Consider the following 18858-nt stretch of genomic DNA (forward strand, 5'->3'; position numbering starts at 1 on the left):
AGATAGCAGAAAACCACAATTATGTTTGCTTTAAAATATTACTGTTTGCATTTAGACAAGGTTATTCACACAAAGAAAAGCTATTCCCAAAGGCTTTGTAAGGTAAAATACTAATAAGAATCTCATGAAAAGATAAACGAAAACAAATGAGGTCAAAGGAGAAAGAGTACTTGATTCAACTGAGAATCTCTCAACTTCACCTGGAAAATATTCAGCCTGCTCAGCTTCTGATGTTGCTAAAAGACTGCTGAAAGTGGAGCAGTGCTGCAGGTTAATGGGAAAGGAGCAGGGAGCTCCTGTGCCAACAGACACTGGGGTTCTCCAGGACCTGCAGGCAGAATTCCCTCTCACCCTGACCCCCACCAGCTCAGAGCTGGTGCTCACTGCCTGCCTGCAGCCTGGGAACCCAGCGAGCTCTCTGCACGTCAGGAAATGCAACATGCTGCTCGGGATTAAAACCTGGAAAACAATGAGCAAAGCAGGCTCCTTCACTAAAAGAAGGGTTTAGTACATGCTTCATGAGGGGAAGGCTTTGGGATCATCTCCCACAACACCTCAGAAACTTTCTAGTCCCAAATGAGACAACTTTTGTTTCTCCTGGCTGTGACTCTTATTAATTTCTTATTAACTTATTAACTTATTAACTCTTATTCACTTCAGTTTGTTTTAGCAAAAACTGATATACTACATCAACTTTGATGAACTATATCTGCTTGAATTTTTCAATCCGCATGCTGTCGTGTAAGATTCTAAGATTATTAAGTGCATGTAAAATTATATTCCATTTAAAAAATGTTCTTTTGTTTTGAAATATGCTGCCACACTAAAAGATTTCAAAACACTATGGAAACCTTGGAAGTGGGTAACAGATACAGGCTGAGGGATGCAGATTACTATTTTAAAAAACTATTTTAAAAAGTTATAGGTTGTTTGGCCATAACTACTGCAATGGCAAGAGGTGTGGATAGACCATTTTTAAGGTGAAGTTCCATGCTGTGTGGCATTAACACCATTCCTAAGAAAACCTCTTCACACAAGAAATTCTATACCTCAGGTAAATGAACACCAAGCTATTTATCTATAGAATACATGAGTCCCATAGAAAGAGCAGCTGAAATGTGTAAAAATTTTAAGCTGTTATACCAAGCTAGATAATCTGCCCCCCCTTTTATTTTTTCCCCTTAAATTTATCATTATGTTAAAAGCATTTTGGCATTCTGTGGTACCAGCAGCAGAAGACAGACTGAGCTATCCCCCACTCAAATCTGGGTGCCCTTTTCTGTTGAGATGTTGTAACTGTAAATGGATCATCACTGTTGTCCCTAAAAGCAGCCAACTGAGCCCTTTCCCTGCTCACTTTTTCATGCTACCAAGAGTTCATTTGCTACATTCTGGTTTGAAATGAATTCCTCTTTCTCAGAAAACACTGCTGTATGCAAACCAGCAGCCAAGAAAAAGAATGAATGATACCAAGGCAATCTCGCAGGAGAATGAGAAGGGGAACAAGCAAACTCACCCTCAGCATTTTATATGAACAGATTTGTGCTGCTGGGTCTGTACAAGGACCTTGCCTCTGTTTTTATAAAGAGATCTATTTGACCAGCTTACCTTCATATAACCAGTCTGTAATTCCATTAAAAATAATTCCTTCTTTTCCTGAGGATGTCAAGCGCAATGAGCTGCTCTTTACATCAGGCTGATAGTAGATGTTATTTTCAAATATATAAATCTGGATGAGGTAAGAGAGATGGAGAGAAAACCAACATTTTGGTAGATATAAATGAATGTTCAGCAATGAATACATAATTTCCTCAGGCTCAGAACAGTCTACAGAATAATTCAGCATGAGTTTGCACCAATATTTTCTTCATATGCCATTTTATTACGAAATTGGACAAACTAAACAAACTTTTAATACTTATGGCAAGCAAATCCTTCCTTTGAAATTGTCTTTCCAGCTGAAATATTCCTATTTGTGTTAAAAATATTATTACATTCTTCAAAATCATACAGGAGACAAGTTTTATAACAGTTGAATGAATAAAGAAATTTTCATCTGGTTTTCTAACTGAAATGAGACAGACTTCTGCAAGGACATACAGCACAGTACAGACATCATAAATGCAAGTTACAGCTTTGTATCATGGTGTGAGAACACACTGGATAAGCAAAAACAAATAGCAGTCTGCAGTTAACTTTTCTCAGCTTGCTGATGACTTCTGACTGACACACTAATGTTCTACCTCAAGTGTACTACATAAATGTTCTTTATTTTTCAACTCTGGGCTCCTCATTCTCTTTTTTCCTTCTTCACTGACACTCATTAGCCTCGTCTTCTCTTCTTTCCCTGCTCACTTTGTTGCAAAGGGTATCAAGTTCACTCATTTTGTGAGGCTGGGCCCAGGTTCCATGACAAAGTGCAATAAATCACAATGGCCACCTGAGCACTTCCACAGCTTAACACCAAAATCAAACCACAGCAAGATTATGCACCACCTCAATTCACACTGAGAAAATGCATCTGTGAAAGGACTAAAGAAGCCAAAAGCCACAGAAGTTTTTGTTACACCATTTCAGCACTGTACACTGATATATAGTGTCTCAGGGAGTGTAACAGGAGGTAAATATATTTCCACCAAAGACTATTGAAAGAGCTTGGTCATTTATCTTTATCTCATCCTTCCATAATACACAACTTGTGAGAAAATACTAACCAAAGAGCAAAGTTTTATTATCACTATTATTACTGTTCCCTTTGCTTCTAAATTACCATCTGAAATAATTTCCCTATCAGTCCCCAAACTAATGATTTTTAGCAGTAGCCCCTTCATGATTTCTGCTGCAGAAAGATATAAAGCTGAGGGTTTTTACATACCATGAGCAATGTAATGATTTTAACCATTACTGGGAACTGGGGGTGACTTGGAAGAAAGTCCTTTATGGCCAGAATTCAAAGCTCAGCAGTGAGTTCAAAACTGAAGCAAAAATGGCTGAACCACTTTGAATAATCCAAAATGTACTGAGCTTTATATTGGTACAGAGAATTTCTGAGAAGCTGATGTATCACCCAGCATCAAGAGCAAAAGAAAACAACCATGAGAGAATGCTGGATGTATCAAATGCTGGATGCTTTTGAAATAACATCATCAAGAACTTCCTGTAAATGTGTATTTCCACACTAAAAATGCACTTTTATTTCTAATGTAGAAAAAACTAATATAAGCAAAGCCAAGACATGATTAACTGCTTATAAAATAATTTAGCCAAGTATTTGTTATTTATGTCAACTAAAACTATTGCTATCAGACTCTATTACAGGTAGACTAAGTAGTGAACCACTCTAATTACTACTGCTTCCTATGAAGCAACTGAGAGCTGACAATCTCATTTAAACAGCAGCTTTCAAGAGGTTACCAAAAAAGCCTACTTGGTCAAATGATTTTATTTAATCTTCTTTAATTAAAAAAATCTAATTAATTTTTGAAGATCAGGAGTATGATTTGTGCTTCTCTCCCACTTTTCAGGCTGTTAGTGTTCTCAGTCGTGAAGATACCCACACTGTCTTGTCTCTGCAGTGAAAACTTTCATCTCAAATGATCAGTGACAAAACACAGGATTAAGAGTTACTTGTTTTATGACTGAACCCTGAGAAGGATTTTAACCCTGAGAAGTTTTTTAATCCTGTTATTACTACTTATCAGGCATTGCTAATTCCATTTGACAGATCCTAGTTAAGTAAATATCTCTGAAGGATACTCACTGTTGTGCCACTGACTGTGGCTGTGTCATCTTTATTCCTCATTCATTCCATAAAACAGCTTTGTCTCCATCCTAAAGCAGTTCTCAGTCCTCACAGTCTTAATCTACTCTATCATCCAAAGTTTTCCCTCTTTCCTTGTCACCCTTGACCCAAGTTCCTTCAACTTTGAAAGCTGCTCCAAACCCCCATTTTTTTCTTGAATATACGTACTGGAACACTTTAAAGTTCTTGAAAAGCTTGAAAGTCACACAGCAGCTATGTCCCTAGCAAGACTTGAGCTCACTGAATACTTGAATTTACCATTAAGAAGGAAGAATTCATGTTGCTTTGCAGAACATTTCTGAAATACAACCATTCATGATCCTCAACACAACTAAACTGCACATAAGTGCATATGGATGAGTGGTTGATGCTCTGGCTCTGCACTCACTGCCTGCAGCATTCCAAAAGATCTATTTCCCCTGCCTGTAAATCATCTGAGAAAGATTCACCATTACGGTTAGGCATTTAATCTCATCTGTAATTTTGAATATTTGTTGTATGAGGTGCCATTTTCCACAGGAAGCTCCTAGACTGGACGTGCACATGGATGAGTGGTTGGTGCTCTGGCAAGTATAGCTCTGCACTCACCGCCTGCAGCATTCCAAAAGATCTATTTCCAATGCCTGTAAATCATCTTAGAAAGATTCACCATTATGGTTAGGCATTTAATCTCATCTGTAATTTTGAATATTTGTTGTATGAGGTGCCATTTTCCACAGGAAGCTCCTAGACTGCTGTTTGCCCTGACAGAAATGCACAGTTTTCCAAACACATGTGCCTTACCTAACTTCAGCAAGTAGAACTAAACATGTGCCCAAAGTTGCCAGGAAGGGTCTTCACATAATTCATCACTTTGTATATTGTGTTTTGAACAATGTCACATAAACCAAGATTTCCCTTGCTAGTCTCTCTCCACTCAGGTATATGGGAGCAAGTAATAGCAAAAGGCTTTTTTTAGTGTACACCTGGGTCTATTCACTGCATCACAAGTGCTAAAATGTTGACTGCAACTACTGAATCTTCCCAAACTGCTAAAAAAGGAGTTGCTAACTGTGTATCAGACAGGTAATCTCAAGAATACATCAGTAGCTTTGTGCCCAAAAAAGCTTTCAATGCTTTCAGGTATAATGATAAGAAAGTAAATTGAAAAAGGCACAAAGTGGAACCAGGATACGCTACTGTACGTGGAAATTATTATTACATGTTTTTTAACCTCTGCTCTTCTATCCATCTTTCATGAGTATTCTTAAAACATTAAAGCATTTTTTAGTTGAGACCCTCAGCTCATACTGCTGTAAATGGGGATAAATGTCAGAATCTACCACCCTCAAAATTATGTGACTTTGTGGTTTATAAGAGATTTGGCACAGCAAGTCTTAAACCAATAGGAGAAAACCCCCACAGAAATTCTTTAATTATTTTATTAAGCATTTTCCAATTAATGAAAAACACCTGCAAGAATGTTTTGGCTTAGTGAGATATTAATTCTTGGTAATGATCACATTTATTTCCACTGACTGTGAAGAATCTGAGGCCCAGCTTGCTCTAATATTCTACCTCAACACTAATCCTCAGCACTAATCGCATTCTTCCATATCTGGCATCCTCTAAACCATTTTTTCATAAACCTTCTTCTAAATGAATTCCTTCCAAAACACTTATTTACTGTTTGCAACATGTTTCACAATTACAGGATTTGCTTTCAGGCTGAGGTCTGGAGCAGAGCACCCAGTCCAAGCTGGGTGCAGATGGCAGACAGCTGTGCAAACAGAGGCATCCACTCCCCAGCTGAACAGCAAACCCAGTGCCAGGACTGGAGAGGCCCCCCGTGTGTCTTTAATCATTTCAAACACTACAGGCAGAGAAAAGCGGCTAAATTACAGAAAAATACTCTACTTTTTCCCTTGTGGTGCTCCACTGAAGCCTCCTGCATGGCCCATCCACAGGAATCCCTCCTGTGATTGCAGGGCACCATTTCAGTGACAGCACAAACCTGTCCTGCTCCAGCTGGGCAGCAGCAGCAGCTTGCCCAGAGCTGCTGGAGGTCACCCTAAAGCCCAGGTTTTTTAGGTGGAAGAAATGCAGAGCTCCTCTGTTCAGCCTGGAGAAGAGGAGACTGAGAGAAGACCTCACTGCAGCTACAGCTTCCGTGTGAAGGAAGAGGAGGGGCAGACATTGATCAGTTCTGTGCAGGACCCAAGGGAACAGCCTGAAGTTGTGCCAGGGGAAGTTTAGGTTGGGTATCAGAAGAAGGTTCTTCCCCCAGAGGCTGGCTGGGGACAAAAACAGGCTGGAAGGAAAGAAATTGTGGAGTGTGGCTACAGGTATTGTTTGCCATTCCATGCATTCATCAGGATGAACACCTTGTTCAAGGAAAGTGCCAACCAAACTCTAAAGCTACAGAGCAGATGCAGCTGGAAAGGAAACAAAGAAGTAATCTGTATTTATAAATCTTTGGTTAGGAAAAAAATATCCATGCAACAAGCACTTTCTGTACAGGTGAGAGTTCTACCTGTAGAGTGAGAAAAATCATCAGATTCTTCCACAGAATCTCAGACCAATAATAGACAAATAAATACTCCAATCTGGAACAACATCAGCACTTCCAGTTAATAGCCCAGAGAATGTGACAATCTTCCTTACCTTTCACACTGAAAATATGACCTATGACAAGACACAGAAATTTTTTATTATGCCCAGAGGGAGACCTCCAGGCATTCAGGACATGCTTCTGCTGCAGAACTCCTGCAGCTGCTAATGACAGGGCGAAAGACATCGCCCAACAGCTCCTCAGCCCTGGCTGCATTCCTGTGTCACCTTGGCAGGGACACACAGCTCACCCCTCTGTGGCCAGCACAGCGAGCTCAGAGCCCACACTCCACGGAACAGAGAGCTGAACTCCACTTGTGGCTCTGCAGAGAGGTGAGGACATTTCTGTTGCCACATTTCTCTTCACAGAGTAAAGCAAGGCACAATTCTTCCCAAAGATTTCTGGGTGAGGACATTTCTGCTGCAGAAACCAGCGGCAGCTGTTGCCACATTTCTCTTCACACAGTAAAGCAAGGCACAATTCTTCCCAAAGATTTCTGAGATTCACATTCTCTGATCTTCAGAGAAAGGAAAACACAGCGCTTATCTCATTTGCTGTGCCTGTGTTGTGCCAAAGCAGAATGTAATATGGAGATGGTTTACCCAAAGTGACGGGGTTTTGTTTCCTTGGCCTGTCAGGGCCAACAGCGTGTGTGTGACCAGACTGTCACGAGAGAGTCACGAGAGAGTCATGGGATGAGTGCAGTTGTGTGACCAGAGTGAGTGCCTGGCAGGCTCAGTGTAAATGTAATGTATATAGTATAGAATAATATAGTATAATAAAGTAATTAATTAGCCTTCTGATATCCATGGAGTCAGATGCATCATTCTCTCCCCTTTGCTGGGGATTGCCTTGATTCAATAGGCAGCCACCCCATGTCCCACACAGCCTCAGCACAGGCCCCACCAGCCCTGCTGGTTCCTCAGTGTAGGAATATAAAAAAGTAAAAGACTAAAAAAAGCCTCAAAAAGTAGACACAAAGCTAAGAAAGGCTGGGAAATTTCTAAACCTTGGGAAACTAGGAAGTTAAAAACCAAGTGGATACATTTATATTTATCATAAAGAACAAGAAAGAACAAGAACTTATTGATAGTTCAAGATGTGAAAAGTTCTTGATATATGCTTTGCAAAGATAAAAAAGTTTCAATCTTAAATAATGAATTATTGTGTATTGTTTGGAGTTTATAGAAGTCCTTTTGTTAACGCTAAACCCACATGCGTCCTTTTCTTATTGGTTAGAGTATAATGACTTTACAACTTTTATGCTATTAATTCAAAGAATATGCAGAAAAAAGCTTTGCATAAGCTGCCATCTTGTCTCTGATCTGAATTTGCATGGATGTTATTTTCCTGTGTCTCTTGCTTTTTACTTCTATGATACAAGCAAATAATAAATCCTAAGTCTAAAACCAGTCAGAGTCCCATCCCATTTGTGAGACGCAAACCAATCCAGCAGAACTCAGCATTCTGCACAATCCCATCCCTTCTGGTGAGACTGCCAGCCAATTAGCTGCGTAATTAATTCTTCAAAAGCTTCAAGATGCTTTTCCATCTGGGATTGCCTCTTACCATTTGTTCTGTCTCCTGTCTCACCAGCCAGGGCAAATCCAGCTGCCCCCAATCAGATCACGTTAGCTAAAATTATATTTTTTTCATGCAGGAAAAGCTCAATCTTTATTCTATATGTTATATTTTATAGCATTATTAGAAGTTAGATTAGCATTATTATCAATATTATTAGATCTTATTGGCTGACAATACATTTACACTAAGTTCATTGGTCGGTACATGGTATTTTGCACATTTACCAAACTTTTGTATTTTTAGTTAGTTTACATACTTTTTCTACTGATTCTCATGGGACAGATCGTATTGTTTATACAGGTGTGCTTGTTTTTAACCCTAGGAATGGATTATTGTGTTAATCAATTCTCATTTTCAAGATGTTTTTGTATGGGAACTTGTAAGCTATTGCTAGTTAAGCTGAAGTAGCAGGGCCTAATCTATAATTTATAAAACTTTTATAACATTTTAACCTGACTGCAACAAGATCATTCACGAAGATTTCCAGATGAAATATGGTTTCTTTTCACTAAAAACCATTAATACAAATAATATCAGCTATTCATGAGCAGAACAAAGGCAAATAAAGAATATTTTCTTAGTTGCCCTGCAAATATTGTACTTTGCTCTTCAGAGATTAAACCATGACTTCTCCACTTTCAGGGGCAGTGCTAAGTTTATACTGCATTATAACATTTATGAACACATATATATATCCAAAGAGTTGATGCCTTTTTTTCTAGAACATATGAAAATTCCAGCAAAAAAATGGTCTTGCACAGAAGAAATAAATAAGTGGCATAATAAATTAAATTATTAATTTTACAATGAAAGTATTTTTTATTCTAAAAATATGGTCTCGATTCCTACTGTTGCTTTCATCATAATTATGGAAAAATGCAGATATCCATGTACTTCCTTTGACTTGTAAGTAATATTAGAACTAATTTTGGATTGCAGGAAGAAATTAAAATCAAAGCTCTGCATACACATCAAGACAATTTGGTCACCAATTTTCAATAGCTGCTGTTAAGGTAGCAAGTTTAGTTTTCATTTAAGGATTTAAAGTATTTGTTTCTACCTTCTGATTCACAGACCTGAAAAATTATAAAACTAGCTCCACTTCAGAAATTTACAATTAGTTTTCCCCAATTAAAAAAATACTGCAAATCACCCACAGGATCTATCAGTGCAATAGCTTTCAAATGAATACCTGGCTTGGCATTTTCTCTGCCACCATTCACCATCCTCCAAAGTTCTGACAGATAATTTTTTGGGGTTTTTTGAGAGACACTGATTACGCTATTTTTAGTCACAGTGTAATATCTACTCTCTTCCAGCCCAAACTGAGCAAACATTTTCTTGTCACCTGTAATTTCACTTACTGTACTCCTGGGACTCACAGACTTAAACTGGGATTGTCAGACCATTATTATACCCACTGTTACAGAAGATGAGCACCCCTTCCTGCTCTTTTTTCTTGCCAAAATCTTATTTACCTGAAGCAGATTCCTGCTGAAAATCAAGGTGTAGTTAAGATTATGCGGTTTGTGTGCCACCACAACAACAGTGTAACCGCTATTTTTTCTTTTTTTTCCCCCCTTTCACAGAAAAGATAAATGCTCATTTGGGGAAGAAAATATCATCCAGAAGGACTGGGCACACAGTGTTAGACAGAAACAGTTGTTTGCTGTACCAAGTTAGACGTTCCATGATGGCAATCCAAACCTCCTAGCCTGTATTAAAGCTCCTCTGTGGCCAAGAGTTACAGAGCACATGGTGGAGAAAGCCACAGAAATCCTTCAGGGCTCTATTTGGGAGCAGGAAGCAGGTGCTTTTACCTGTGCTCTGTGCTCATCTGGGATTGTGATGTCATTTGGCCCATTTTTATCTACAGCTGGAGATAAAACTCTGCTGGCACAGGGGTCACTCACACTGCCCACAGTCAGGACAGCAGCTACACCCCCAGCCTTCCTGACAAGGCTCTGGAGTATTTCCAAATTAGCAATTGATTTACTGCTCCACAAAGGCAAATTGAACACACGTTGTGTACAAAATCACATGGACAAACCTCATTTCTAGGAGGTACTTTGCACTTTGTTGGGAAAGGAGCAGAATCAAGGGTTGGTGTCTGCCATTCTTGCCCACAATCAGCCGTGGAAGAAGCTCTGTGGCAATGATGAGGACACTCAGTCACTGAAAGGGAAGTGAAATGCAGGGCAGCAAACTACCACCCTATGCACTCATCATGCATTTCACTGCTGGGACTGATTATCCTGCTAATGTCTTTCTTACAGCAGCCATCTCTAAAACCAAAGGGAATTATTATATTTCAGATAATATAAACCACAGAAAAGTGGCTTAAAAAGCTTTCATAGGTGTGAATTTTAGAAGGTTAGAATATTCTTCAGTGACTTAGCGAGTTACAATTATACAGACTTCTTCCAAAAGCCTTTTATTTTTTTCTCACATCTCACAAACTTTCTATACAGATCACATATGTTACAGGATGACACCTTCAAGGGAAGTTTTATGGGATTGTATTGCAAAGCAGCTTTATTTCCTATTCCTTTCACCTACAATATATCTGTAGTCTATTTAGATTCTGAGCTCTCACAGACAGGATTGCAGGCTACGATGTCTGATCTAGTTTGCAATACAGCTGCTTTGCAAGTTTCCAGGAGTGCATAATGGCTCTGATCTCTTCTCTGCAGATGGTTTTTGTTTTGTTTTTTTATTTATTTTGTGGGTCAATCTGTACTGGTACAAAATTTTCAGAGCCCTTCAGCTCCGCCTTGCTCCAGCTCTTGCCCCACTGAGCACTAAATTATGCAGGTACTGGGCACCACAGGCACCATGAGCTACCTGGGCAATGCCTGGCAGAGGACAAAAATCTGCCCTTACACGATCCATGATCCAAAAATCATCAGACACATTGCAAATTAGGTGGAAACCAAATAATAGATAATAACAAAATTATTATAATTGTAAGCAATAGGAACTATATTCACTCTTAAAGGTATCAATTTTCTAAAGGTTGTGATTGACTTGCACAACAATTCTTTCAGAGGAAGGTTTCAAACCATTAGATTATGTTGTAATTAAGGGAGAGGGGAAGTAGCTGTTGATCAGTAGGAGACATGGAGACCTCAAAGCACAGACACCCCAATGTCATACACTACATTTTTCTGGTGTCAGTTACAATATGTGAATTTTATTTTTGCAGTAATCAAGCTGTCAGACATAGCAGAAAGAACACTGAAGCACCACTTTTCTTCTGTCTAGATTAATGCCAGTGCATCACAGTAATGTGTTAACACAATGGTTTCTGAACAACCACAAACAATCTACAAGGCTATTATATTTAATTGCTATTTAGATAGTTTATAAATCTACTGTAAACAATAGCAAGGATGCACTCATAATGCAGCTGTAAGATTAGTTACTAATGCCATGACATAAACCAGGCCATGAACTCAGACTCTCAGCAACTCCATGGTAACGCTGATGTTTATGTCCTTGATTTCCAATAAATGCGGGGAAGCGTTGCCCTCTTTTGTTTCAACACACATTAATTATGTTGACTTTCCAATGATATTGGATCATGATGCTCACTAAATTCACACCCTGCCTCATCCCATGACAGCTTACCCAGGAGCGCAAACATAGTGTAATGTGCTATATAAATAAAATCATATATAATATCTGAACTATGACCTACGCAGAAAGCTGCTTCATAAATCTGCTGCACAGATCACAGCAAGCCTGCCTTGCCCCCAAGCTGATGGGCTGGATCTTCTGCTTCCTGCCATGGAGCCGCCTGAAGAGCTCTGCTGGCTGCAGCACTGTGCAAAATGTCACTGAGGGTTGGGCTGCTCAGCCCTCTGATCTTTGTCTAAGTGATGTGAAGAACAGACTTTTCCAAAAACAGAGCATGCTCAGGAATTCACACTCCTCCTTCCTCACACTTACTGATTGCTTCTGACTAATGAGCCAGCATGGAGCTTATAACAAAATCATAATCTGTCCTTACCATAAAATCTTTTAAAATGATCTCTGGTTATTTCAGGCTCATCTTACACTGATATCAAGCATTCAATTACGCCCAGACTGATCAATCCATAACAAGCTAAACTGAAAAATTTTCAACTTATTTACTCCAGAAGGAAAAAAAAGCAATGTTGGGAGACAGAAAAATATCTAAGGAAATTGTAAGGGATTGGTATCAGAGGAGGAATCTTCTGTTGTCTTTGACAAAACGTAATAAAGTAGCATTACAACTGCAAGAACAAAAGTAAAAAGATACAGAATTGAAAATTCTGAGCTGCAAAGTCATACTTACATTTTCTACTATTTTTAGGGTGGTGTGCAACCCCTGAGAGCTTTGCATGAAATACAATAGCCCAGGCTGCCTCTGAGCATCTCCTACATGAGAAACCCAAGCAGAATTGAGGACAAAGGTTTGTGCTTTCAGCTGCTTTGCTGAGCCAGCCCATCCTGCTGTATGGGACACGTGCCTTCATCTCCCCACTGCACACAGGGTTCAAGCTGCCTGTTGTCTTTATGATGGCCCAAAATGTTAGTGGATGACATCCACCTGTACAGACTCCACACAGCACATCCACTGCAAGGAACACAGTTTGTCTGAAAGTATCTCATTAGGAATGAGACAAGGAGGAATTAGGAAATTTTCACTAGCTCTTAGACCAGCACATCTGTTTGGGACAGTTTAGCATCTGGGAAACAACAGCTGAAAACAACTTATTGCTTTCCTTCCACACAAAACTTTTCCCTTTATATTTCTGTAAACATGCTGTCACCTGCCATAAGCAGAGAAGGAAATCAATGCATTGTTTTCTCTTAGATATCAACAGTACTCCTGACTTTTTAATACTCATCCTCCAGGCCTTGGAGCTGCCAGTGGAGATACATTCCCCACAACTGCACATCCACAGTCAGTTCTTTGCACTTCACTGTCTGGTCCAGGCTGAGTCAACATGAAAGCCTAAGTCACTTTAACACAGTGCAGACAAAGTTTAATCAGCTCTGATATTTCAGCACAGGGTGGGGAAGTCATAACCCCACTGTAGGGAAAAAGAAACATGCAAGGACATTGATGGGCTGATGATGATGGAATTTTGAAGAGGAACTTGGCTAAAATAGAGAGAAATAGCCAGGAGAACTGAACATACCCAAAACTGTTCAACCTTGCAGAGGAGGACAGTCACTATCATTCCACTGACAGAAACCTGTCTATATATCTGGTGGCTATTATGTGCTGAATGAGAAAACATATTTTAACATACAGCAAACAGAACCTATAAATGGAAGAGGCGGAGGAATCCTGCCACAGAGCAAGAGTTCAGTGGAGCTTGTGTCAAGTTGATTTTGCCACTTCAACACAGAAACTCCAAGGTCTTCTGCCAAACACATTACAAAAGGCAAGTAAAGTCCTGTTTACAATTGATTAGAACAACCTCTGGCATTGAACCTGAACCCGAAAGGTGTTAGAAATATTCAAAGTCTTCTGTTTTGACATTTTGATGCCTTCCTCTTTGGAATCTTCGTTTTCCTAGGTGTTAAGGAACATAGAATATAGTTGCTTTCTCAGTTTTAGTGTTTTTGTTTTTTTTTTTTTAACTTTTTTTCCTATTTGCCAGATAAAACTGTTGTTTACATTACATTACCAAAAGATGTATATGACAAATTCCATCCCATTCTGGGCTGCACCATTTTTTAAATCACTAAATATGAAGTGACTACATGATTATATGGTCCAGGGACTCAGGTAAGCATGCAGTGGTTTTGGGCAGGATTTTGGAGTTATGTAGAAATACAGTCCATAATAAAACTCAGTTTAGCTAAGGATTCCATCAGATTTCAACCTCTGCTTCACAGTTTTTATAGGTGGCTATTTCCAAAGAATTTTAGACTTCTGAAATATAATTTTCATGTTTCTGCATTACAGAAAGCCACACATTTTTCACACAAGAAGCACAGGAGCCCTGTTTTATGACCCATTGTACTTGCAGTTAGTATTAGCTAACAGAAGGAAGTGTGAATATTCAGATATGCTTTGTTACACATGGACATGTTGAACAACATGATGAGAGGTGCATATTGGTGTTTTCATTGCTCCCTGCAGGCTGCTGCATGAAAAAGTACTTAGAACTGCTCCTACCACACATGTGTGTCTATACTTGTTTCTGTGTCTTTGTGGAACTGCATGTAAAGAATGTAAAGAAACACACATACATACATACCTATATATATATATATATACATACACATACACACCCACACAAATGAAAAAATAAAAATTTGAGTTTTAGCACAGTGATATATCACATTTCCAATATATTTGCTTCTGGATAAAAAAAAAATGCTTTACGTGTGTGCAAGGCTTCCATACTGACTCAAATATTAGCTGCATGCTAGATCAGTGATAACAGAATAAGAACCAGCAAGAGGAAACATCTTTTATCTCCTTTCTTGATTTATTCACTATAAAGCTGCTGGGCCTTTTACTGTTTCACATGAAAAACAGTGGTAGAGGAATAATGCCCCTATAAAACATACGATTTTCTCATTATTTCTTCACCTCTTTCAGACACAGCCAAGTGGCTATTCCCACAAAGGACCAGTGATATCTAACCCTTAATACTCATAATTTTAAACTGCCTTTGATCCTAGAATATTTGTTGTATTTCATCAAGCAAATTGATGAAAAAACTTCTTTGCTCAACTTAGCCTTGCCCCATTTATAATGTTCCATTTGTAATGTTGTAGTGGTCTCTGGAGCCCACAAAACTTTATTGAATATATCCAGCATTTGTAAGTAAAACTGTATATTTTCCTGTTTTGCCAAACTGCCTGTGTTTTCTGGCTGCATTCTTCATTCTCCTTTTCTGAGATGGGAACAAAAGCTTTCAGATGGAGTATCACTTTTGGAACTAGAGACCATGCATTAAATGCTCCTCCAATCCATATTTAAGTGGAGTAAGCAGCCAGAAATTAGTAATGGAAATTCATAGTTCAGTAGATTGCCTTCAGAGCAACTCATACTATTTTGTTTTTCTTTGAAGAATAGTTTGAATGAAATAACTTAAATTAAAAGGCAAAGACCATTTAGATTTTACAATGGTAGTTTGACAAATCTAAGAGAAAAATTCAATGTGTAGCAAAAAGTAGGAAGAAAGTTTAACTATTTTAGGTAACTCCAGTTCTTCTGTGGACTCAGCTGGGTGGGCAATGCTCAACCACAATTCCTTCCCTTCAGAGAAACATCCTCAGCAGGACAAAGGACCTCCAAAGGTGCTCTGAACTACAGAAGTTTGGTAATTGAACCCCTCATGCATTTTAAATGAGGTATCATACCTGAGGTTAATGTCACATTGAATTGATCTTGTTTATTTCTAGTTTTCAGAATAAATTCAAGCAGACGTTTTCCTCTCAGTTTCACTGCCATTTGCCTCATTAGCATAGTCATTAAAAGGAAAGATGAAATAAAGCCTTGACATTTCCATATGTAATTTTAAGTTACTCATCTAAAATACAGTAAGTCAAAAGAGCAGAAGACTTTGCAGATAAAAAAAAGCAGAAGAAATATATTTATTTAGGACTTACTTCATTAGCATTAATTAAGCTTTTACTTCATTTGCATATGCAAGTGTTCTTGCCAGGAGGGGGTGCCAAGTACCCACAGCACTAATTATGCAAAAAAGAAAACACATGGCAAATATTTTACAGAAAGATAAATTGCCATGTTTTATAGCAGTTGTACATTACCTTGATAGACCAAACAGTAAATGGAGCTTTCAGCAAGTAATGGCTGTTAAAGCACGTGTTGAGCAAGGTAACTGCCCAAGAACAATCCTGCTAATTCCTCATTTACTAAAATTAGTCCACTGCTTATCTGAGTACACAGGAAATACTACAACATCAAAGAACTTTGCTGCTGCACTATTTGTCTTATCTAAAACAGTCTTTGAAAGCCACTGGGAAAAAGGCTAAAATATTGACAAAAGGCAATTGTAAGGTTATGTCATGTTAATGCAGTCTGAGAGATATTTGCATTTTTGTGGGGCAATAGGTATTGATAGGGGTGTGAAGGGAAATTCAAGCCCCAAACATGGCAAAAGGATAAAGATGACTGATCACAGAGCAAAAGGGCAGAGTTCTTGAAATGGTACATTTATTAAGAGCAATTAAAGCAGTTTTTGCTCTGGTTTATTTCTGGTTTTTAGGTAGCTTCAATACAAGGTGAGGTCCTCTTTCACTGGATCTTTTTCATTCTTTATGTAAAAGCTTCAGCTTCTCAGATCTATTATTTGTGAGTAATGGGGGTTTTTTGTTGGTTTTTTGGAAGATGGGAGCAACTTGTAGATTTCTAATACTTAAATTACTTTCTAAAAATTGATGAGAACATCCTGAATCCACAATTCAGCTACAGTCACCAAATTGTCCTTAGCATATACAGCCTAATAGGTAATTGGACTCAGTGATGACCTAAATTAAAACAAAGCATTGTAAAAGCTCATCTTCAGTCCTACCATTTGATAGTGTTGTATGTTGTTGGTAGCATCAATTTTTGTCAAAGCTTCTAAAAATATTTTTCTTTTGTATTCTGGATAGTTTTACTATTTTCTTCATTTCTGTGTGGTTAAAATATGTGTTAATTTATGCATAGACATTAATCTGTAAGCCAATAGATCATTATTTATACTGATTCATCCAAATATGTAACTCAAACTCCCCTCAGAATCACTTAATATATCAAAAGAAAAACGAGCTTACTGCAATAAATAACACAAAACATCTATTATAAATACAAAGGCAAAGTGACTTGCATGTGTATGTTCATAGGTGAAATAAGGTATTTTATACAACATAAACAACATGTACCACCACCAAGGCAGAAATAACTTATGTATAACTTCTAAGGAAAATTTATGCCAAACTTGAACAACTTCTAACCATGCTTCATTGGGAGCTGGTTGAAGTAGCCCACCCAAAACTGGTCAGAAGAGCTACTATTTGTATGACAAGGAGCACTGCAGAACACAAGAGTGTTAACAGACAAATACAGCACTGCAAACACTGGAGGCATCTCCAGCCTGAACTTTGATATCCAGGCTCCTACTGCAATACATCCCCACAGACAGATCCTGAGCTGTCTCCCCTGTGTCAGATACAAGCCAGGTCCAGCACAAACACATGAAAACCTTTGCTACAAACTACTGGAGAAGATAAGGCTCAAGAAGGGAAAACTCTGCATAAAAACCTGGGTATTCCAACAACAGAGGGCCTTTAAAAACCCCAAAGCTTTCTTCTTCTCAGTAAAGCCTTCCCATGGGTATGGGATAGCTCTTTCTCAGACACAAACAGTGAGGTCTTTAATCAATAAACTGGAGGCAGAAAAATGTTGATGAAAGAAATTACATCTCTAGTTGGGTTTGTCTTTCCTGGAATTACTTGATGCTGCAGTGATGGATTCTATGGAGGCAAGATAGAGATAATCAACTAATGACTTGCACAACTTCAATCAAACATGAGTAATGTTTGGCAAATAGATGAACAGCTCCTTAACACACTATGACACAGAAATGGTATTTTATATCTGGCACAGTTCTAACACAGTTAAAACGCAACATCCTAAAGAGCGTGACCTTGAAAAAGTTCCCATTTTAAGAACTATGTGACCTTAAGATACATTAATTCATTAGATAAAAGTTTCTTCTCCCCAGTGGCAAACATTTTCAATTTCACCACCAAAATGTCATGAGTCAAGCAGCAGATGTTTCCCTGAGCTTTCCTCTTAATCACTACAAAACCTTCTACTCTAGGTAAATAGCAAGGAACCGAAATAACTTGCAGCCGCTGTGGTAGCTGGAAAACAACGGTACTGTGGCTCAGTCACCTGGCATCTGACAGAAAACTAACTCTGTTCTTCACTGGCCACATGGGGCATGCTCTGGGGCCCATTAGACAGCCCTAGAAATTATCCCTAGCAGTAAACTTAGACTGATGCATGCTTTCCACAAGGATGTAAAATACTGCGTACACTTGATCTCGCTGCAGCCATATTCCATCTGTGCAATAAGCACTTTGTGTGGCTTCATACATATTTTCCTCACTGTTTTTTTTCCCCTCAAATCCTTACATTATCTGTTTGAACACCTTGCCAATTCCTCCTCGCTGGAATACTTTAAGATAACCATGTAGGCTGCCCTGTTACTTAGATCTGCAGAACTGTGGACTGAAAACCTCTTATTTTACACTATAGCCTACTGAAAATAGTTGATCCAAGTCCATGTGTTATCCCCTTATAATTCGGATTTAATCCAGTACATTCCAAATAGTTATAGTGTAAAGTTGGGATCTCTGCTCAGTCACACATACCTGTGCCTCGTGTTTCACATTTTGTGCTAATTTTGCTGAACAGTCCTGGCTGCAGTATTGCTGTTCATTTCTGCACCACAGATGAAGGGGGACATTCCTCCTCACTTTAGAGAGCTACATACACTCTATTTCTGTGATGGCACACAGCACATGTCACGGGTCCTTCTACATCAAGTTTTTCTATATAAAATGAATCTCTTCCCCAGCTGTTCTCCATTTGTTCTTCAGTTGTAAAGAATGGCTCTTGGAGATTATTACCCAGGTTAATACACTATGAGTATTTGATTTGGAGTAAGTATTTCATTGCTTGTTTTACTCAGGAATTATCACTATTTCCACACAAAAGACAAGTTTTGTTCAGGAAGGTAAACCATTCAAAATACATTTGGCAGCATGGGTCTGGAAGACTGCAGCTTTGTTTGCACCCAGATACAAACATTGATAGCTACTGATGGATTTTCATCATTGGATCTCTCTCTTTACACCTCTCTCTGTGCCCTAT

At 38.6% G+C, this 18858-nt stretch overlaps 1 protein-coding gene across 3 annotated transcripts in view; it reads right to left on the reverse strand.

Annotated features, from left to right (window-relative positions):
• Window positions 1-18858, reverse strand: part of DPP10 (dipeptidyl peptidase like 10) — a 434833-nt gene that overhangs the window by 41065 nt on the left and 374910 nt on the right. For all 3 annotated transcript variants that reach the window (XM_039700409.1, XM_039700398.1, XM_039700416.1), the window contains one exon: window positions 1609-1729. In XM_039700409.1, the coding sequence (XP_039556343.1) occupies window positions 1609-1729 (121 nt within the window). The remainder of the gene's footprint in view (window positions 1-1608; window positions 1730-18858) is intronic.

The sequence above is a fragment of the Passer montanus genome, unplaced genomic scaffold, assembly GCF_014805655.1.
Source record: "Passer montanus isolate IOZ18808 unplaced genomic scaffold, ASM1480565v1 scaffold1, whole genome shotgun sequence".
In the NCBI taxonomy this organism is placed as follows: domain Eukaryota; kingdom Metazoa; phylum Chordata; class Aves; order Passeriformes; family Passeridae; genus Passer; species Passer montanus.